The sequence below is a fragment of the Oryctolagus cuniculus genome, chromosome 6 (assembly GCF_964237555.1).
Source record: "Oryctolagus cuniculus chromosome 6, mOryCun1.1, whole genome shotgun sequence".
NCBI lineage: Eukaryota > Metazoa > Chordata > Mammalia > Lagomorpha > Leporidae > Oryctolagus > Oryctolagus cuniculus.
The window spans coordinates 107,127,458-107,150,825 of NC_091437.1; the positions used below are offsets into that span (position 1 = coordinate 107,127,458).

General features: G+C 39.6%; 1 protein-coding gene across 3 annotated transcripts in view; it reads right to left on the bottom strand.

Annotated features, from left to right (window-relative positions):
- The window catches only part of IMPA1 (inositol monophosphatase 1), a 40,222-nt gene that overhangs the window by 11,164 nt on the left and 5,690 nt on the right, over positions 1-23,368 (bottom strand). Inside the window, exons 2-8 of one of the 3 annotated variants that reach the window (XM_002710658.5) lie at positions 14,985-17,198; positions 12,603-12,668; positions 12,082-12,215; positions 10,373-10,477; positions 9,219-9,264; positions 6,881-6,989; positions 4,583-4,691 (exon numbers count right to left, since the gene is read on the bottom strand). In XM_002710658.5, coding sequence (XP_002710704.2) covers positions 4,583-4,691; positions 6,881-6,989; positions 9,219-9,264; positions 10,373-10,477; positions 12,082-12,215; positions 12,603-12,665 — 566 coding nt within the window. In that variant the 5' untranslated portion in view covers positions 12,666-12,668; positions 14,985-17,198. Of the gene's footprint in view, positions 1-4,582; positions 4,692-6,880; positions 6,990-9,218; positions 9,265-10,372; positions 10,478-12,081; positions 12,216-12,602; positions 12,669-14,984; positions 17,199-23,368 lie in introns of those variants that run through there. The other 2 variants (XM_017341415.3, XM_017341416.3) reach the window with 2 other exon arrangements.

Sequence of the window (23,368 nt, forward strand, 5' to 3'; positions counted from 1 at the left end):
CTTCACACAGAAACATAGAAACATAGTCATCACTATGAAAGAAGGTAAAGGAAGAAAATCTCCCAGTAAAAGTACAAAGGAAATCCAAAGTAAATAAGAATATTTATGGAAAAATGGCAGGGCCAAGTCGTTGCTTGTCAATAGCCACCTTGAATGTAAATGGCCTCAACTCTCCAGTTAAATGATATAGACTGGCTGAATGGATTAAAAAACAAGACTCATCTCACAGGCATGGAAAGCCATGACACGGTGGCAAAAAACAATCTAAATGAAAGATCCTGGTGAACAACACCCCAGCAGAAGGATCAGGCCATCAAGGAGAGAGGTGCCTTTCTCTGAAGGGAGGAAGGAATCTCCACTGTGATACGGCCTTGACTAAACAAGTTCAGAGTCGGTGAACTCAAGGGGCTTCCATAGCCTAGACAGCTCATAGCAAGAGTCTCGGGTGATTGCTGATGTCATAAATAAGAGTGCCAATTGTTAAATCAACAACGGGAGTCACTGGGTACATGCTCCCCACGTAGGATCTCTGTCCTTAATGTGTTCTACTATGAAACTTAAAAACAACACTACTAGTCGAACAATACCCTATACCTTGTGTGGTTGTGTGAGTGCAGCCTGTTGAAATCCTTGCTTAGTATATACTAAGTTGGTCTTCTGTATATGGAGGTAATTGAAAATGAAACTTGATGAAGGGCGGGATGGGAGAGGGAGCAGGAGAGGGGAGGGCCACGGGAGGGAGGGAGGTGGGGGGGCCACAACAATACAAAAGCTGCACTTTGTAAATTCACATTTATTAAATAAAAAAAAAACTATATAACAAACAAACAAACAAAAAAAGAAACAGAAAAAAAAGAACTTAATACTTTACCCTTTTAGTATTTTTTATATTCTACTTAAAACTATTGGTTGAACTCTGTAATTAATACACAATTACTCTTAGGTGTTTAATTAATGCTATAACTAGTACTCAAATAGTATTTTATACTTTGTGTTTCTGTGTGGGTGCAAACTGTTGAAACCTTTACTTAATATATGGTAAATTGATCTTCTGTATATAAAGATAATTGAAAATTAATCTTGATGTGAATGGAAGGGGAGAGGGAGTGGGAGATGGAGTGGGAGAGGGGAGTGTTGTGGATGGGAGGGAAGTTATGGGGGGGGAAGCTATTGTAATCCATAAGCTGTACTTTGGAAATTTATGTTCATTAAATAAAATAAAATATAAATATAAAAAAATAAGACTCATTTATTTGCTGCCTACAAGAAACACATCTCACCCACAAAGATACATGCAGACTGTGCAGACTGAAAATGAAAGGATAGAAAAAGATATTCCACACTAACAGAAACCAAAAAGAGATGGTGTAGCCATCATAATATCAGACAAAATAGATTTTAACATCAAAACTGTTACAAGAGACAAAGAAGGGCACTCTGTAATGATCAACTCAACAGGATAATGTGACTATAATAAACATATATGCAACCCAATTACTGGGCATCTGGCTATTTAAAAGAAATGTTAATGGATCTAATGGGGAGATAGAGACTCCAATACAATAGTAATGGGGGATTCCAATACTCCACTTTCAGCAATGGACAGCTCAACCAGACAGAAAATCAGCAAGGAAACAACAGGGTTAATTGACATTATACACCAAATAAACCTAACAGATATCTACAGAACCTTTCACTCCACAGTGGCAGAATACACATTCTTCTCACCAGTACATGGAACTTTCTTTAGGATAGACCACATGCTAGGCTGTAAAGCAAGTCTCAGCAAATTCAAAAAATTCAAAATCATACCATGTATCTTCTGGAACCACAATGGAATAAAGCTGGGAATCAACAACTCAGCAATCTCTAGAACGTATGCAAACACATGGACACTGAACAACATATCCCTGAATGAATAGTGGGTCATAGAAGAAATCAAAAGAGAAATAAAAAATATCTGGAAACGAATGAAGATGACAATACAACATATCAAAACTTATGGGATACAGCAAAAGCATTATTAAGAGGAAAGTTTATAGCAATTGCTGCCTACATCAAGAAATTGGAAAAACACCAAATAAATGAGCGATCAATGCATTTAAAGGACCCAGAAAAACAACAACAAACCAAATCCAAAATTAGGTAGGAGAAAAAAAATAATTAAAATTAGAGAAGAAATAAACAAAATTGGAACCAAAAAATAATACATAATATCAGTGAAACAAAGAGCTGGCTTCTTGAAAAAATAAACAAAAAAAGAAATAGAAGAAGACACAAAAAAATGGAAAAATCTTCCATCTTCATGGATTGGAAGAATCAGTATCATCAAAATTTTCATACTACCAAAAGCAATTTACAGATTAAATCAAAATACCATGGACATTCTTCTCAGATCTAGTAAAACTGATGCTGAAATCCATATGGAAACACAAGAGACTCTGAATAGCTAAAACAATCTTATACAACAACAAAAGAGCCACAGGCATCATAATACCTGGTTTAAAGAAATAACTACAGGTCAGTTATAATAAAAAATCCTGGTACTGGCAAAAAAACAGATGGGTAGACCAATGGAACAGAATAGAAACTCTAGATATCACTCTACACATATACAACCAACTTACCTTTGACAAAGGAACTAAAATCAAATCCTGGAGCAAGGATACTCTCTTCAACAAATGGTGCTGGGAAAACTGGATCTCCATGTTCAGAAGTTTGAAATAAGACCCCTAGTTTACATCTTACACAAAAATCCACTTAAAATGGATCAAAGACCTAAATCTATGACCCACTACCATCAAATTATTAGAGAACATTGGGGGAGTCCAGCAAGACATTGGCATAGGCAAAGAGTTTGTGGAAAAGATCCCAGAAGCAGAGGCAATCAAAGCCAAATTGACAAGTGGGAGAAAATATTTTTATGCAACTGATAGAGGATTAATAACCAGATTCTACAAAAAGCTCAAGAAGCTCAACATCAACAAAACAAACAATCCAGTTAAGAAATGTACAAATGACTTGAACAGGCATTTTTCAAAAGAGGAAATTCAAATGGCCAACAGACACATGAAAAAAATGCTCACGATCACTAACCATCAGGAAAATACATATCAAAACCACAATGAAGTTTCATCACACCCCAGTTAGAATGGCTTTCATACAGAAATCAACAAACAAGAAATACTGGCAATGATCTGGGGGAAAAGATACCCTAATCCACTGTTGGTGGGAATGTAAACTGGTACAGCCACTGTGGAAGACAGTATGGAGATACTTCAGAAATCTGAATATAGACCTACCATATGACCCAGCCATCCCACTCCTTGGAATTTACCCAAAGGAAATGAAATCAGTATATGAAAGAGTTATCTGTACCCCCATGTTTATTGCAGCTCAATTCACAATAGTTAAGATATGGAATCAACCCAGATACCCGTCAACTGATGACTGGATAAAGAAATTATAGGCTATGTACATTACGGAATACGACATAGCAGCAAAAAAAAAAAAAAAAAAAAAAGAAAGAAAGAAATCCTGTCATTTGCAACAAAATGGATACAACTAGAAACCATTATATTTAGTGAAATAAGCCAGTCCCAAAAAGGCAAGTACCATATGTTTTTCATGATTTGTGTTAAGTAATAGAGTACCTAACAGGAAATCTATAGAAGTGAAATTGACACTTTGAGATGTGATGATTCTGAACAACCCTTGTCTCAACTGTTGAGGAACAGTTTTGTGGTTTTTTTTTTTTTATATTATTTGTTGAACTTTTTACTTAGTGTAGGGTTAATCTTATGTGTATAAAATTGAAAATAGATCTTTGTAAAAAATGATAATGGGAATAGCAAAGGGAGAAGGAAGCATGGTGGGAGTATAAGCAGGAGGGATGGTACAGTAGGAAGAATCACTGTGTTCTTAAATTTGTATATATGAAATACATGAAGTTTATAAACCCTAAATAAAAGGTTTCTAAGTAAAAATAAATAAATAAGAAACAAAAAAATAGAAACATAGCAACTTAATGTAATGCCAAACATAGACTGAATCTTGCATTAAAGACAGGAAAATGCTAGAAAGCACATGATTGGGTTCATTAACAAAACTGACTATGGATGGCAGATTAGAGAAAAGTATATTTATGAAGTCAATAATCGTATCATGGTTATAGAAGACAATATTCTTATTCTTATGAAATAAATAAAGTACTTAGGTGTGTACAAGTCATAATAAACATAGCTTACTCTAAAAATGTTCAGGAGAAAAATTGTGTATCTATGCAGAAGAACACACATGCATCCATACAGAATGGTAAAGTGGTCACACAAATGAGGTAAAATGTTAACAAAAGGTCATTCTGGATAAACAATACCACTGTTCTTTGTACTACTTTATTTCTATGATTTTACTGGGAATTTAAAATTATTTTCAAAAGAAGTGTTTAAAATTACATTACAAAATTATAATTATGGTGCTGATCCGATGCCTGTTAACAAATATTTTCTATCTAAAGCAAACCTCATTCCTTTACAATGTTAAATTATCTGGGATTTTAAGATGGGAAATGAAAAGAGCTTACCCATGAACAGGAATGCAAAGAAGTTTCTCCATATTAGAAAGAATAATTTTTACAGTCTCTGGTGTTCTAGAAGAGCCCAGCTCAGTCACCAAGAGTGATTTGGTAATATCTGAAGATAAAATGTTTAAAATAATCACTCGATTTTAATAATCACAATTCTTTTTTTTTTTATTTATTTTTTTTTTATTTGACAGGTAGAGTTATAGACAGTGAGAGAGGGACAGAGAGAAAGGTCTTCCTTCCATTGGTTCACTCCCCTAATGGCCGCTATGGCCGGCGTTGCGCCGATCCAAAGCCAGGAGCCAGGTGCTTCCTCCTGGTCTCCCATGCGGGTGCAGGGACCCAAGCACTTGGGCCATCCTCCACTGCCCTCCCGGGCCACAGCAGAGAGCTGGACTGGAAGAGGAGCAACCAGGACTAGTACCCGGCACCCCAACCAGGACTAGAACCCGGGGTGCCGATGCTGCAGGTGGAGGATTAGCCAAGTGAGCCATGGCGCCAGCCAATAATCATAATTCTTTAAAAAAAAATCACTTTAGGTGTCGGCACTGTGGCATAGTGGGTAAAGCCACCTCCTGTGGCAACAGCATCACATATGGATGCCGGTTTGTGTCCTGGCTGCTCCACTTCTAATCCAACTCCCTGCTAATGCACCTGAGAAAGCAGCAGCAGATGATCAAGTGCTTGGGGCCCTACACCCACGTGAAAGACCTGGAAGAAGCTCCTGACTCCAGGGTTCAGGTCAATTCAGCTCCAGCTATTGTGGCCATCTCTCTCTCTGTTATTCTACCTTCCAAATAAATAAATAAAAATCTAAAAAAAAAATCACTTTGGGGCCAGACTTTATTTTGAAAATGTATTGATTTGTTTAAAACTCAGGGTTACAGAAAGAAAGGGAGACACAGAGAGAATTTCCGTTGCTAGTTCACTAACCAGATGGCAGTAATGGCCAGCACTGGGCCAGTCCAAAGCCAGAAGCCAGTAGTTTCTTCCAGGTTTGCCACGAGGGTAGCAGAGACCCAAACACTTGGGCCATCTTCCGCTTCTACTGCTTTTCCCAGGTCATTAGCAAGGAGCTGGATTGGAAGTGGAGCAGCCAGGATAGACACTGGCACGCATATGGGATGCTGGCACTGAAAGTGGTGGCTTTACCCCCTATGTCACAGCACTGGCCCCATTAGAATTATAATAAAGATTGACACTTGTAATTCAGAATAAAATAGGAAATTTATATTCTTCTTTCTGATTTTATCAAATGTTTCTAAGCCTTTAAATATTAACTGATAATTTTATTATCCTTGTCAGTGTCTTTTAAGTATCAAAAAAATCTAGTTTCTTAGATAATTACCCAAAAAGTGAAGAATTAAATCAATTTTCCTGGTTCGTGGGAAACAAGCAAAATATTTTAAATATAAACCAAAGAGAAGTTAGAAATTAAATTCAATAAGGAATTTATATACAGATCTGCAATAAAGCCATAGTTAAAATTAAGTGGTAACTCTGTCATCTGACCTCCAGTCACTAAGTTGACTCATTATCCAATGTCTTTCAATCCCATCTGAAACACTGTGACTTAAGCTCACAATACTCTTAACAGTCCCCACACTTCAGCTCTTCCCACCAGCGGAGACAGCTGTGTTTGTTCCTAGCATGTTCGTAACTGTTGTACTACTTACAGTCACTTAATTAAGTTACAGATCATGTAAAGTTTAATGTAATTATAAAAATGCAGTTACTTCTATGAAAGCTATCACACTCCTGCAGTTCTACCATGTACCTTTATTCATCTGTTACATCTTGAAAATCAAGACGCACTGTTCAATTTTTGGGGTCTGAAGAGTTAAATAAATGGAAATGAACTAAAAATCTGCTCTCAATTCACATGTTTGATTGTGGCAGAATATTATAAAAGTCTAGAAGAATTCTGAAGTTAAACTGTTTTGAAGTATTTTTGTATTCCTGTTACACATAAAGAACCCTCTGAAAGTACAAACTAGAAAATACTGGATGTAGTTTGAGGAAGAAAGGACTCAAAATGTCAATCAGATGTCATATAACAAAAAGACTTCAAATGCCACTCATCTAGCTCATTAAAAAAAGTATTTGTCTAATTTTTAATGATTCCCAGTTTTAATTTATTTTTCAGATTTATTGTCTAATTATTGGTCCAATGGCATCAGATCAGAGGAAAACAAAACCCACAATCTATGAAGCAGTTCTCAGCTGGAGAACTCCATAGGTTAACATGAAAATAAAGCGCACGGTATCAACTGCACAAAAACTGGAGGATACACTTACCTTCTTGTTGTGAAACCTGAAGTTTTTGGCCATTACAAAAGGCCCCTTTTCCTTTTCTGCCAGTATACATCTTATCCTCTATACAACTGTATACAACTCCAAATTCCATCTGCAAAAGGAAAACAAGTTTCCCTTAATGAATCTGTTTTCTTCATAAACTCAATACATTCAGAAAGCAACATGAAATCAGATGTACTGACTATAATACTGTATTGAAATGGCTAGATTTACAGTGTTAATTTCTAGCATGAACAAAGAGGTCATAGGTCATCTGACCTGAAATCTTTCTCTCCTTCAATTCACGCCTAAACTTTAGTAGGAGCACCCCCATACCTACCTTCAGCCTCAGATGAAGAAGGATGTTTCTATTCTCTAAGGTGAACATTGCCCTCTGTGTTATGATTCCTATCCTAATTTCTCTTCTAGTACCTTTCCATCAAGTTTCTGTCTCCCTTGCTACTATAGTTTGAGTATTTGTGCCCTCTAAAGGTGATGCTGAAATTTAATTGCAAGTGCAATGGTAAGGGAAGTAATTAGGCCATGAGGGCTCCACCCTCCTAAGAAGATTTAATGCCTTACTAAAGGTCTGATCTTAGAAGAAGAAAAAGACCTCACCTCACATGGGACCCCATGGAACCTGCCAGGACCTTGGCCTAAATTTCCCAGCTTCCAGAACTGTGTGCCAATAAAAACAGCACAAATGCATTAAGATGCTTACAAAACCTAGTTTTCCCTTCACTGCCAGAGTAGTCTACACTTTGCATTTTCTAATCTCCCCTTAATATATTACAACAATTTGGCTTCTGTCCTGATCAACCATCCTCTGAAACTGCCACCCAGGGATCACTAGAACTCTTACTGTCCAACTGCCTTACCTGAAGAACTGGAGACTGCTGGCTATAATCCATACTTCTTTAGTACTTAATTTAGAACCTCCATAATTCTAGCAGTACTGTCTTAGTCCTCTTACCTCACTCAATCAATGTCACCCACTCAGTGCCATTTTGAACCTTCTTCTCTTAGCCCTTAAAAGTTGCAGACCTCAGGGCCAGCGCTGTGGCACAGCGGGTTAATGCCCTGGCCTGAAGTGCCAGTATCCCATATGGGTGCCGGTTCGAGACCCGGCTGCTCCACTTCCTGTCCCACTCCCTGCTATGGCCTACGAAAGCCAGCAGAAGATGGCCCAAATCCTTGGGCCCCTGCACCCACGTGGGAGACCCAGAGCAAGCTTCTGGCTCCTGGCTTTGGATCTGGACAGCTCCAACTGTTGTGGCCAGTTGGGGAGGGAACCATCGGATGAAGGACCTCTCTCTCTCTCTCTCTTTCTCTGCCCCTCCTCTCTCTGTGTAAATCTGAATTTCAAGTAAAAATAAATAAATCTTTAAAAAAAAAAGTTGCAGACCTCAATTTTTTTTTTTCCTCCTCTTCCACTGTTTCCATTCCCCTTTTAGCTCTCCATATTGAGATTGGTCCTTCCTTGTTACACAAATTCAACTACCATCTACAATTTTGCTTGCCATGAACTCCATTACCAGAGGTAAGAATCCTTGCTTCAGAACCAAATCTTGCAGAAACCTCATGCAGAGTTCAAAATTACTCAGTGCCTGATCATATCTCAAACCCAGGTGCTCCAATGTGGGAAGTGGGTGTCTTAATCACTAGGCTAAACACCTACTCCCTATGAAGCATTTTAGATCAAACATGAATTCCTCTTATTTGACTCTATCATGTTTCTTTTTCTTGATAACATTATCTTTTAATTATGTTTTCCATGAACTGTTAAATATTTATTTATTCATTTATTTATTTATTCTTACTTAATTGAAAGGTACAGAGACAAAGACAGAGACCTTCCCTCTGCTAGTTCACTCCCAAATGCTCACAAAATACAGAGATAGGCCAGGCCGAAGCCAGGAGCTAGAAACTCAGTCCAGTTCTGCCATGGGGGTGACAGGGCCCAGGTACTTGTGGCCTCCCTGAGTGCCCATTAGCAGGGAACTGGAATCAAAGCATAGCCTAACCTTGAACCCAATGTCCCAAGCAGCATGTTAACCATCTTAAATGCTGCACCCAGAACCCACCCCTACACTGGTGTTTAAATGCTGTATTTCAGTTCTTTGTGTCAGTTTTCTCCTTACAACTCCTGCTTCTGAGAAAACATATTTTCTTCAGTGGAAATGTGTCATGAAACTTATACCAGGCCCATAGCTTATATTTCAAATAATGCAGCTATAAAATTGAATAGAGACAAATCTGAATTTATTACAGGGATATATTTACTCTTTCTCAGAAAATAAGAGAAATGTATTTTATCAACCATATATTTAAAACAACATACCTTTTTATTTACAACAAAGCCAATTGAAACAGCTACAAAAGGAAATCTTAAAAAAAAGAAAAAATATACAAGTTTACTAAGATAGAACTGTTCAATAAAATTCATCTATTCAAATGTAGGTGCTTACAAAATTTTTCATTTAAATAGCACAATCCCTCCTCCTCTACCAAAATACATTAGGTACAAAACAGAGTATATAGTATAAAACATTTTGTGTAAATGGGAGAGTAGAGGGAATCAGTACCTACATGAGGCCTTCAAGAAGTTCATGGAAAATGCATATTATCTTTGAGTTCCATTTTTTCCATGAACTTTCTGAAGTACCCTCCTATACAAACAGACACATTAAAAAAGATGCTTCTACAGGCAAAAAACATAACTGAAAAAAAATACCTAAGAAACTGACAACAGTGATCCCCTCCAGAGATGGGTCCTGGGAAGCTAGGGGACAGAAGTGGGATGGACTCTTTGCACTGCGGTCCATTTCATATCTTCTGAATATCACCATGAACACAGTAACCACATTATATATATGTTATAATTTTCTTTCAAAAAAATGAAACTAAATCTCAACATTTTTAAATTGATTGTGGTTAAAAAGAAGGCCCCTTTCTTCAGTACTTTTTCCCACAGCCTGGTCCCATAATAAACTGGTCCCAGATACTAAACTATGCAAAATGAAGGGTTATTTGTCTCTGCTACAACGTGAAATCTGGAACTTCCTATTCGAAAAGGTTAAATATTGAATACTGCATTTTTAACAAAAGATATTATCATACTGTGTTATAATCTTATTTTGAGGAATTTTCTACATTTAAAATAGCCAACAGTCAATACATATATACATATTGTAGACCTTGACTTCATAGACTTGAATAATTCTATTTGTAGTAGAAATATGTCCAGCTACATGGCAACTTCAAATATAACATCTACGTGTAATCTTACCAAACTGGGCTACTCATTTTAACTCTCACAGGCCTCTCTTCAGGGAGAGTACATTGAGTTATAAAATATTGACTCTGTGTCAGGCTCTATACTAAGAACTTACATATTACACAATTCTCCAAGGTGTATATAATCCTGAATAGAAGAGTCTAAAAGACAATTCAGTGACTATACAAACTGATAATATTAAAAATGTAAAACCATACCTATGTACAAAGTTGGTAGTTCCATCAATCGGGTCAATGATCCACGTGGGGTTGTTGGTTAATGTACTTTTTTCCCCAGCTGCCACAGATTCCTCACCAATAAAACTAAAAACAAAAATGACAAACCTCCTGATGTTCACACTGCTTTCAACAATTTTTAAACTAGCACATCTCCTTAACTAAACAAAGTTTAACATAAAACATGACATATTCCTTTTCTACTATAAAGAATAATAAAAATGGGGAACCTTTATGTCCCCCAAAGTCAAGTCATGTGAAAAGTTAGAGAAGTCCCAATTCTAAAATGTAATACCAGTATAAGTAAGGGTACACGAATGAGCACACATGCACACCTGGAATGGCATTTGTTGCACATGAGAAATTAAGGGAATGTGGTGGTTTTAAAACTATGTCCACAAATTCTCTCACATTCCTCTCTTGGAGATGTACAGCCTAATATCCCTTGCCGTGACTGTAAGCCAGACTTAGCAACTCATTTCTAACCAATAGAGTGAAGCAGAAATAACAGTGTGAAAGTTGGACCCTAGTTCACCACACAACCCCGTGGTTTCCATCGTGTTCACTGTTTCTTCCTCTGACACCTCAGGAGAACACAGCTACTGGGCAGTGAGATGCTCTATGAAGAGGCCCACATGCAAAGAACTGAGGTAAGATGCCAGTACACAACCCCAAGGAACTCAAGTCTGCCAACAATCACACGGGGGAGGGGAAGCTTCGGCCCCAGTTGAGCCTTGAGATGACCGTAGCCCTGGCCAACAATTTGACATAACTTCAAGAGGTGTCTTAGGAAGAATCAGGCAGCTAAGCAACCCTAGGAAACTGGGGGATAATAAATGTTTATCATCTATACCTCCAAGTTTTTAGGATAATCCACTTTGTAGTAATAGACAACTAGTGTCAGTCAATGGGAAAGCAAATCACCCACAAAAATTACTATGTGTACATGCCTCCCTAAAACATGCTATGTAATATATCTAAGGTAAATTCCATAAATGGAGTCCAAGCTCACTGGTTTTCTTCTTTCCCTTCCTATTTTCTTTTTTATTTATGCTCCTTCATTCAACACTGAATTGTCCTAATAATCATTACTATTACGTTCCTTTATCTTTTCTTCTTTTAGCTACAAGCCTTTTTTTTGAGAATTTTGTCACAGCTTTAACCACTTCTTTTCCTTTCAGTGGCTAAAAAGGCCAGGAGTGACCAACAGCATGACTAGGAAGTACAGAAATATTCTGCCATGTCTTTAAAATGGTTACTTCTGTGTATATAAAAAAAAGCCCGATTTTAGGATTTTGCCTGAAACTCTCTAAAGCTCCTGTCACTCTACCATTTAAAGAAGTCTGCAACATGGGGAATAAAGCTGAACTTCTACATCATAACTATTTCAAACATGTGCCACATTAGTTTCCCAATATCCCAAACATTCCTCTTATCAAAAAGAAACCCAATATTGCCTCCTTCCTATTCCCTGGCAGCTTAGCATGGGAAAAAACCCCTAAACTCAGCAACCTCATGTTCCTGCACAAGATTTGTAATCACAAATTCTAGTAAGGCTAAAAGGTCAGAGTCTGGATTGAGGCCACCGACAACACCCTACAGGCTATGTCTCTCTTGTCCCTGGTTCTTGCCTGAACTTCCTGATACAACCTGTTTCTCATCTTATCATTTGAAATTGAAATAAGAAATACCTGTGAGATGGATACTTTTCCTTTATGGAAGCAATAAGCATTTTCTCAACTTTTTGGTCAGTAGCAGTTACTAAATCAGCTGGAGAACTTTTAATCATAACATTCATTTCATTTTTGAGAGCTTCACGAACCACCTAAAAAGATTTTTTTTTTGTTAAACAAGCAGAAGAGGCCTAAATAATTTTAAATCAAATGAAAAGATGAAGCACAGAAATGGCTTAGAACAGTCAACTGTGTCTTATTGATATTCTAAAATATTTTCTTAACAAAATATGTACAAAGTAAGCCTTTATTGGTTGTAGTCTTCATAGTACAATATTCTATAATCTTACATTCTATTTTACATTCAGAACTGTCACCACAAAAAGTTTAATGATTTAAAAATGGAGTTATCATTCTCCTTAAAATGTTTAGTCAAATGAAAAAAAAAGTAGATTAACCAAAATACAAGTTTTATTGAACAGGCAACCACATACTGTCCACACCCGTCACATTACGGCTGACAAAATTTTAGTTCTTACCTCTCCAGCTTGTCTTGCGAGGGTCACTGCATAATCCATGCACTCCTGCCAAGGATCACCCATCTTCTGAACACATGTAACACATATAAGTACAAAGCAGTGAGGAATCTCTGAAGTCTTAGTTGTAGAACAGTTAATTCATAAAAGCACCTCAAGCGGCAACAGGCTTTCATTTCAGCATTCACCCTCTTACCCATTCTAGAGTTCAATTATTTAAACTTTATTCATAGGCCAAGTAAAATTAATTTTTACATAAATTACTTCTATGGTAGAAATATTTTCATCATAAAAAAATTCTATGAAACTGTCTACCAAAGCGTGCATACCCTATGACATTAAAAACAAATACCACCGGTTTGAAAAATGAGAAAGAAGGGACACAAGAGATATTTTAAAAGATAGGTACATGTCTGTGTGGAGAATAAAATGAAAATAAGAGAAACAATGCTGGAAATGCAGAAATAAAAGTAGCCTTGAAGGCAAGAAGCACAACACACAAGTACTGACTGAGTACCAGTTACCTGTTCCACACAGGGATGTTTTCGAAAAAAATAAGGTTGTAGATACAAGTTAAGACTCAGAGGGGAGAAGTAATTTGCCCAAAGTAACACAGACAATTTGAGCTCAGTTCTGATTTTGAAGTCCACTGCTCTATTAGATGGAGTATTCCTAATCTGAAAATCTGAGTACTGCAAAATCTAAAACTCTGTGAGCACTGACATGACGCCACAAGTGGAAAATTCCACACTTGACCTCAACATAATGGGTCACAGTCAGTAGGCAGTGCCCAAAAACTGTATAAAACTACCTTTAGGCTATGTGTACAAGGTGTATAGGAAACATAAATGAATTCTGTGTTTAAACTTTGTCTCGTTCTCAGGACATCTCCTTATATATGTGCAAATATTCCAAAATGCTAAAAATGAAACGCTTCTGGTCCCAAGGGGTAGGACTTGTTTCCATTCTGATGGAAGAAAATTCCAGGACTAAAAATAAATTAATTAAATTAAAAAGCCAAAATGAAATTTATTTCCCTGAGTTTCAGAGAGGCAGGTAAACAAACACTTTAGTGTTCCCAATTTTCCTAGCTTTCCACAGACTCCTGGCGACTGAAATAACTCACCATTAGCTCGACCACACTCTGAAATCTGTACTGAACACACTGACACTTTTAAACGTGGCATCATCTATGAAGTAACCTTGATTTTGTCATCTTTACAATGGAGAAAAACTGACCAAGTTTTACCTTGAAGACTACTCAGAAATCTCTATTATGCTCACATTCCAGGAGAGGAAGGCAGGAGGAACGACAGATACTGTGAGTTTCTGCCAGGTGGTTTATCTTCCTGATGTAAGCATTTTAAAAAGTTTAAAACGGAGGCCATGTTTTGAGTTAGAAGTAACTCCTAAGAATTCTTCAAGAACTGTTCTGAATTTTTTTCTTTTTTCTTTTCATTCTTATCCCAGGAGTGGGGGAAGGATTTTTAGACAGAGAAGTTGAATGTCAAGAAATACCTGCTTTGGGAAAGCTAAGCAGCTAAGACAGAGAGTAAGAGTTAAGGATGCCCAAATTTTCCACCCTGGCAATGATTGAAATCAAAAAGAAACGTCCATTAGGCACCTGGATACATGGGTGCAGAGCTCAGAGGAGAGGTACGGTCTGCGGATATTAACTAACATCGTTGTAACTGGAGGCTACAGCAACAGAGCTCCTGAGCCTGAATGACATTCCTTGGGAAGGGAGGCAGTGGTCGGGGAGGAGCTCCTAGGGAACCTTGGCCTGGGAGGCACCTACAACTCTGTACATCACTCTCAGGGCGCCCAGCACTGCCTCCCTTCCATTTGGTTCATGTGTGCACGCCCTGTCTTCCCAGTTTTGGGTACATTTCTTGAGGGAAAAGGAGGCTGTGCTTTATTAACTTCCATTTTCCCGAAGCCATCAACACTTGAGACGTTTCCAGCGGTTCCCGTCCAGGGCGCCACCCTGCTGTCACCTGTCCCCAGTGGGCCCTGAGTCGCTGCCCCATCACAGACGCTGCAAATGTGCCAGGTCTCCTTGAGCTTCTTCAGGGACGGTAAAATGAAAAGGGGGAGGTTGTTCTACAGAAGCTGCCGCAGGGGTGAGTGCGATCGCGTGGGTGAAACCGCTACTCAAACATCGGGACAGTGCCCGGTGTCCCTTGGCGGCTCTGGGTAACACCGCCAGGAAGGGTCGCCCCAGAGGTGCTCTCCGCCCGAGGACGCTGACCCTCCACACCGCCCACCGCGCCCACCGTGCCGGCCGCCGGCGAAGAGGGGCAGCCCCGCACCGCCCAGGCCCGCAGTGCATGCCGAATCCGCCACAGGGTGGCGAGGCAGCGAGCGAAAAAAATCAGGTCTCACCTCTGATTATAAGAAGTCCAGCAGGTTCTACAGCCGATGGTATCCAGGGCTCAGCTCTTCCGGAGGCAGTGGGGCTACCCGGGACAGGAAGTCCCGCCTCCGCGAGGCCCGCCCACTGGGGGGTGTGGTCTCCTCAGTATCCGGCCGAAGCTAGAGTTGGGCTCGGAACCGCTCCCCTGAAGGCTGCTATCTCGTCCCAAGCCGCATCTTTCTTTCTCATTTCTGGTCCTTCTAACTTAATTTTCTCTTGCTTGCCCTTTCTTGTCTAAATATTTTAAAATTTCCTTTCCTTTATGTTTTGCCCATCTCTCCCTGTCATTCACTTGTCCACGTCCTCCCATTTCCCTGTTTTGCTCCCTGTCATGTTACCATACTAATATTCTGGCACAACACAAGATTGCACGTGTGCCTTCGCTTGTGCAACTCTATTCGATAAGCCTATGCTAAGGAGACCTATGCTTGCCTTTGTTATATGTATAATCGATAACCAGATCCAATTGCTTCTATTCTTGATCATTCACTTGAATGCTATTTACTGAGGATTTACCGTGCTTCGGGCAATTGCATTTCCATATGCATTACTTAACTTAAATGGTGCCACAGTTCCATGAAGAAGATATGGTTAGCTTTATGGTACAGATGAGGAAACTGGTGCTCAGAGACGTGAAGCAGCTTGTACTCAGGTCAGGCAGCAAGAGGAGGGTGGAATACCCTAACTCCGAGGTCCACATGTAAGGAATATGTACAGTGCAATGAGGTCGCATCGTATGATGTACAAGGGATAGTCGATAGTCCTTAAAATGTTTCCTCTTCCTGCAATAGCAACCCTGACATCACAGAATATTCTAGTGTATCACCGTAAGGCAAAAAGCATTGCACAGATGTCTAGCCATAGCAGGACTAGAGAAGTAGGTCATTTGCTTCCTTGCTGGTGAAGAGGTTGTTTGCTTTAGTTTAATCAAAAGTCAAGATATTGTCACCAACGCAAAACACGTCTCATAGATGAATGATGAGTGCTGTGGACGCAATTCTTAAATCACACAAAGAGCCAGAAACTGTCTTCATTCTTCTAAAGAATGATTGATACCTTAAGAATCTGACTTGGATTCTTCTGTTTGTATATCAGACGATATTTTTGTTGTCTTTGTTTGAAAAAAAAAAAAAAAAAAACTCCAGAAACTAATTTATTGGCTTTTCATTGTCATGATAAAATAAAAATCTTGTCAACTACATGCTGACTAATGTTAATTTATAACAAAATAAAATTTTCCAGGTATTTGCAGAAATATCAGTATCATCTATAAAGATTTCATTTGTAAACTTTTTAAAAATTAAAATGTTCCTACTGATTTGGCAAAGCTGCTAAAATCAGTGTCATTTCAAGTAAGATAAGAAAAGGTCAAATATCTTATTTCTTCTAATTAAAACCATTTCAAGCACACTATGTCACTTAAGCAGGAAGTCCAGCTTTTTCTAGAGGCCTCAGCAGTTATTTCACAATTGTCCTCAGGTAACTTAGTTTTTTCAGCTGAAAATGAAATAGTAGTCTCTGCCAGTGCACAAGGAGTCGAGTGTTCAGATTCAGTTGTGGCAGTGTTGCACAATAGTCCCACACAATCCAAAAGATCCTTACTGGGTGCTGTGAAAGTAGTTCAGATGGCTGCAGACAGCTTACTACTTGTATGTGATGATAAAAGAAAGATTCTGAGCTCTCATAAATTTAGGGGAGGATGGAGGAAAGCAGTGATTGAGAAGCTAGCTAACAGCTTCAGGTCAAACCAAAGGGGGGGGGCGGGGGAGAAGTTCCATATTCCTAAACATGTTGAAACCCTTGAGATTGACCATTAGGCCCCACTGCATTCAGCTTAAAATCACAGCCAATGAAGAAGCAACAAGTAATTATAAGCTATCTTCCCATCCCAAAACTTTGCCCATTTAGCCTCATCCTGTTCTCTTATCTATAGCCAATACAAGTTCAACATAGCAACTTACGTTTTCTTTTCCCCAGATTTCATTATAAAATACTCTGGCTTTTTAGATCCAGCAAACATGCTTTTCCAACTGCCACCTAGAGTTTCTGGTTGTGACTCAGGAAACTTCTAGGACCAACCCCTTCTCCTTGGCTCACATCTATAAAGGTTCAGCAAATGCTTTTATTTCAGAGCTCCTTGGTCTTAAGAATTTGATTTCACAATGATGCACTGCTTTTGGGTTCTGAAAAGGAGAAGTTTTTAAAGCTATAATCACATCTGCAGCCATTGTCTCCAATCCCAAAGAACATTCGCTGTGCCAAGCTGGTTTCTGGGGAAGGAGACAGGTTCCAGTCCCAGCTGCACATTTGTGTCCTGTACTAGGACAAAATCTACTACTTGGCATGGTATCCATCCATGTTTCCAACAATCCCTAATGGTGAGTTCCTGTCTGAAGGCCTTCCATGTTCTTTCCTTCCACCCGACTCCCAGCTGAGGTTCTAATTATGATAAAGTTCAAAAGGTAAGAGATGTGGGATCCCTGCTCTGGACACCTGACTATACACAAACGGCCACCCTTCCCCATGACATGGGGTACTCAACTGCCCAGTGTTTGCATTATAAAGAAGATCCTTCACTGAGATTCTTTCCCCAGAAATTGTAGGCCTCTTGCTAGCTTTCCTTAGTCTCTGGAGCTGATTTCTTTTAAATGACAATTCCTTTCACTAAAAAACAATTTAGGTTCCACACTCCAAGCCTTTTTAATTATTGTTAAGTGGACTTTGATTTAAAATGATCAAACTAACATACAGACAGCACAGCTGCTCAAGGGAGGAATCTCCATGTTACATGATAAGATTTCATGCTTTGATATAATATAGGTGGAGCTGTAGGTCTAGATTAAAACCTTGGCAATGCCCCTGTGATTCTAGTGTCTTTCCAATATTTAAGAATATATTCATATATTATAGAATTGTTATTCTTAGAACAGTATATCACAGCATTATACTCCTTAAGGACTGGAAAGAAACTTAAAAAAAAAAAACTGTCATAACCTGTCCCCCTTGTATATTTTGCCCATCATAGCTATATAAGATAGTTGGTATAGACTCAACTGATTAGAGAGCCTGCTTTATGCCTCTCATTCTGAAAAAAAGAAAAAAAAATAACTAGGATGACTTCAGTCCCATCCAAAATTTCAAAGAAGTCTTACTATGATCACATCTGTCTTCCATGAAGCATATATAAAAGAAATAAAATATATGACAAGTTCCATCTATGCATGTTCAGTTATTTTATATGGTATGATTTTATTCAACTATGCCTACAGTAGCAATAATATTTTATATTATTATGTCTTAGATGTTATTCTGAGGGCCTTGCTCATAGTAACTCAGTTAACCCTAACAGCAACACTATGAGGTAGGTACTATCATTATCCCTATTTTCTATATGATTTAAATATAAAGGGTAAATCATGTGACTAATGTCAGTTAGCTGGTAAATTGACAAGAACTGGAATCATAGACAGACTTGTATAGATATACTGATTGATTTCAATAAATATTTAATGATTATCTACTCTGTTTAGTGCATTGTGCAAACTTTAGGGATTTTTTTTTTTAATGATTTTACTTATTTATTTCAGAGACAGAGTTACAGACAGTGAGAAGGAGAGCCAGAGAGAAAAGTCTTCCATCCACTGGTTTACTCCCCGAATGGCCACAATGGCCAAAGCTGAGCTGATCAGAAGCCAGGAGCCAGGAGCTTCCTCCGCGTGCCCCATGTGGGTGTAAAGGTCCAAGGAATCGGGCCATCCTCCACCACCCTACCAGGCCACAGCAGAGAACTGGATCAGAAGAGGAGCAAGGGGCCAGCGCTGTGGCGTAAAGGGTAAAGCCACCGACTGCAGTGCTGGCTTCCCCAGCGGCTCCACTTCCAATCGAGCTCTCTGCTGTGGCTTGGGAAAAGAGTAGTTGAAAATGAATCTTAGGCAGATGCCACGGCTCACTAGGCTAATCCTCCGCCTTGTGGCGCCGGCACACCGGGTTCTAGTCTTGGTCGGGGCGCCAGATTCTGTCCCGGTTGCCCCTCTTCCAGGCCAGCTCTCTGCTGTGGCCAGGGAGTGCAGTGGAGGATGGCCCAAGTGCTTGGGCCCTGCACCCCATGGGAGACCAGGAGAAGCACCTGGCTCCTGCCATCGGATCAGTGCGGTGTGCCGGCCGCGGCAGCCATTGGAGGGTGAAATAACGGCAAAGGAAGACCTTTCTCTCTGTCTCTCTCTCTCACTGTCCACTCTGCCTGTCAAAAAAAAAAAAAAAATCAAATGAAAATGAATCTTGATGAAGAATGGGATGAGAGAGGAAGTGGGAGATGGGATGGTTGTGGATGGGAGGGAGGTTATGGGGGGAAAAGCTGCTATAATCCAAAAGTTGTGCTTTGAAAATTTATATTTATTAAATAAAAGTTAAAAAAGAAAAAAGATGGCCCAAGTCCTTGGGCCCCTGCACCCACATGGGAGACCCAGAGGAAGCTCCTGGCTCCTGGCTGCTTCAGATCAACACTGCTCTGCCTGTTATGGCCAACTGGGGAGTGACCCAATGGATGGAAGATCTCTCTCTCTCTCTCTCTCTCTCTCTCTCTCTGCCTTTCCTTCTCTCTCTGTGCAACTCTTTCAAAGAAATAAATAAATTAAAAAAAGAAAAAGAAAAAGAGCAGCTGCAACTATAACCAGCACCCACATAGGATGCCAGCAACACAGGCAAAGGATTAACCCACAGTGCCACAGCACCAGCCCCAGGAATTTTTTTTAAAAATTATTTACTTATTTGAAACAGAGTTATAAAGAGCCAGAGAGAGAGAGAGAGAGAGAGAGAGAGAGAGAGAGGTCTTCCATCTGCTGGTTTACTCTGCAGATGCCTGCAATAGTCAGAACTGCACTGATCTGAAGCCAGGAGCCAGGAGCTTCTTCTGGATCTCCCACACGGGAGCAGGGTCCAAAGGACTTGGGTCATCTTCCACTGCTTTTCCAGCAGAGAGCTGGATCAGAAGTGGAGCAGCCAAGTCTCCAACCAGTGCCATATGGGATGCCAACACCGCAGGTGGTGGCTTTACCCACTATACCACAGCACCACTCTGGGAATTTTAAAAATGAATAAATTCGTGGACACATAAAACCTACCTAAATTGAGCCATGAAGACATAGAAAACCTAAACAGACCCATAACCAAGACAGAAATTGAATCAGTAATAAAGGCCCTCCCAACAAAGAAAAGCCAAGGAGCAGATGGATTCACTGCTGAATTCTACCAGAATTTAAAGAACTAACTGCAATTTTTCTCAAGCTATTCAAAATAATTGAAAGGGAGGGAATCCTCCCAAATTCTTTCTATGATGCCAGAATCACCTTAATTCCTAAACCTGAAAAAGATGCAACAGAGAAAGAGAATTACAGACCAATTTCCCGATGAACATAGATGCAAAAATCCTCAACAGAATTCTAGTCAATAGAATCCAACAACACATCAGAAAGATCATCCACACAGACCAAGTGGGATTTATCAATGGTATGCAGAGATGGTTCAATGTTTGCAAATCAATCAATGTAACACCACGTTAACAACCTGCAGGAGAAAAAACATATGATTGTCTCAATAGATGCTGAGAAAGCATTTGATAAAACACAACATGCTTTCATGATGAAAACTAAGCATATTGGGTACAGAAGGAACATTCCTCAACACAATCAAGGTGATTTACGACAAACCCACAGCCAGCATCCTTTTGAATGGGGAAAGTTGGAAGCATTTTCACTGAGATCTGATACCAGACAGGGATGCCCACTCTCACCATTCCTAGTCAATATAGTCCTGAAGTTTTAGCCAGAGACATTAGGCAAGAAAAAGAAATCAAAGGGATACAATTGGGAAGGAGGAAGACAAACTATCCCTATTTGCAGATGACCTGATTCTATATAAAGGGAATCCAAAAGACTCCACTAAGAGACTACTGGAACTCATAGAAGAGTTTGGTAATGTAGCAGGATATAAAGTCAATACACAGCGGCCGGCGCTGTAGCTCAGCACTGGTTCGAGACCTGGCTGCTCCATTTCCAATCCAGCTGTCTGTTGTGGCCTGGGAAAGCAGTAGAAGATATCCCAGGTCCTTGGGTCCCTGCACCCACGTGGGAGACACAGAAGAAGCTCCTGGCTCCTGGCTTCAGATTGGCACAGCTCTGGCTGTTGCGGCCAATTGGGGAGTGGACCATCGGATGGAAGACCTTTCTCTCTCTCTCTCTCTCTCTGTCTCTCCTCTCTCTGTGTAACTCTGACTTGCAAATAAATAAATTAATTAAAAAAAATAAAGTCAATACACAAAAATCAACAGCCATTGTATACCCAAACAATGCCATGGCTGAGAAAGAACTTCTAAGACCAATCCCATTCACAATAGCTACAAAAAAATCAAATAACTTGGAATAAATTTAACCAAGGAAGTCAAAGATCTCTACAATGAAAATTACAAAACATCAAAGAAAGAAATGGAAGAAGATACAAAAAATGGAAAAATCTTCCATGTTCATAGATTGAAAAAATCAATATCATCAAAATGTCCATTCTTCTGAAAGCAATTTACAGATTCAATGCAATTCCAATCAAAACACCAAAGACATACTTCTCAGATCTAGAAAAAATGATGCTGAAATTTGTATGGAGGCAAAGGAGAAGACCTTAAATAGCTAAAGAAATCTTATACAACAAAAACAAAGCCAGAGGCATCACAATACCATATTTTAAGACACACTACAAGGCAGTCATAATCAAAACAGCCTGGTACCGGTACAAAAATAGATGGATAGACCAATGGAAAAGAGTAGTAACACCAGAAATCAATCCAAACACCTACAACCAACTTATTTTTAACCAAGGAGCTAAAACCAATCCCTGGAGCAAGTACAGTCTCTTCAACAAGTGGTTCTGGGAAAACTGGATTTCCACATGCAGAATTATGAATCAAGACCCTACTTTACACCTTACACAAAAATCCACTCAACATAGATTAAAGATCTAAATCTATGACCCGACACCATCAAATTATTAGAGAACTTTGGGGAAACCCTGCAAGACATTGGCACAGGCAAAGAGTTCTTGGAAAAGACCCTAGAGGCATAGGCAGTAAAAGTCAAAATTAACAAATGGGATTACTTCAAAATGAGAAGTTTCTGTATGACAAAACAAACAGGAAAGTGAAGAGGCAACCAACAGAATGGGAGAAATTATTTGCAAACTATGCAACAGATAAAGGATTAATAACCAGATTCTACAAAGAGATTAAGAAACACCACAATAACAAAACAAACAACCCACTTAAGAGATGGGCCAAGGACTTAAATAGACATATTACAAAAGAAGAAATCCAAATGAGCCGGCGCCGTGGCTCAATAGGCTAATCCTCCACCTTGCGGCGCCGGCACACCGGGTTCTAGTCCCGGTTGGGGCGCCGGATTCTGTCCCGGTTGCCCCTCTTCCAGGCCAGCTCTCTGCTATGGCCAGGGAGTGCAGTGGAGGATGGCCCAGGTGCTTGGGCCCTGCACCCCATGGGAGACCAGGAAAAGCACCTGGCTCCTGGCTCCTGCCAGGATCAGCGCGGTGCGCCGGCTGCAGCGGCGGCCATTGGAGGGTGAACCAACGGCAAAGGAAGACCTTTCTCTCTCTGTCTCTCTCTCACTGTCCACTCTGCCTGTAAAAAAAAAAAAAAAAAAAAAAAAAAAAAAAAAAAAAAAAAAAAAAAAAAAAAGAAATCCAAATGGCCATCAGACACAAGAAAAAATTTTCAGGATCACTAGCTGTCAGGGAAATGCAAATCAAAACCACAATGAGGTTTCACCTCACTCCAGTTAGAATGGCTTTCATACAGAAATCAACAAACAACAAATGTTGGTGAGGATATGGGGAAAAGGTACTCTAATCCACTGTTGGTGGTAATGTAAACTGGTAAAGCCAGTATGGAAGTCAGCATGGAGATACCTCAGAAATCTGAATATAGACCTATCATCTGACCCAGCCACCCCACTCCTCAGAATTACCCAAGGGAAATGAAAGCAGTAAATAAAAGAGCTATCCGCACCTACTGGTTTACTGCAGCTCAATTCACAATAACTAAGACATGGAATCAACCTAAGTGCCCATCAACTGAAGACTGAATAAAGAAATTATGGGACACATATACTATGGAGTACTACACAATTTACACAATTGTAAAAAAAAAAAAAAATAAAATAAAATCTGGGGCCAGCGCTGTGGTGCAGTGGGTTAACGCCCTGGCCTGAAGCGCTGGCATCCCAAATGGGTGCCCGTTCGAGACCCAGCTGCTCCACTTCCTGTCCAGCTCTCTGCTATGGCCCGGGAAAGCAGT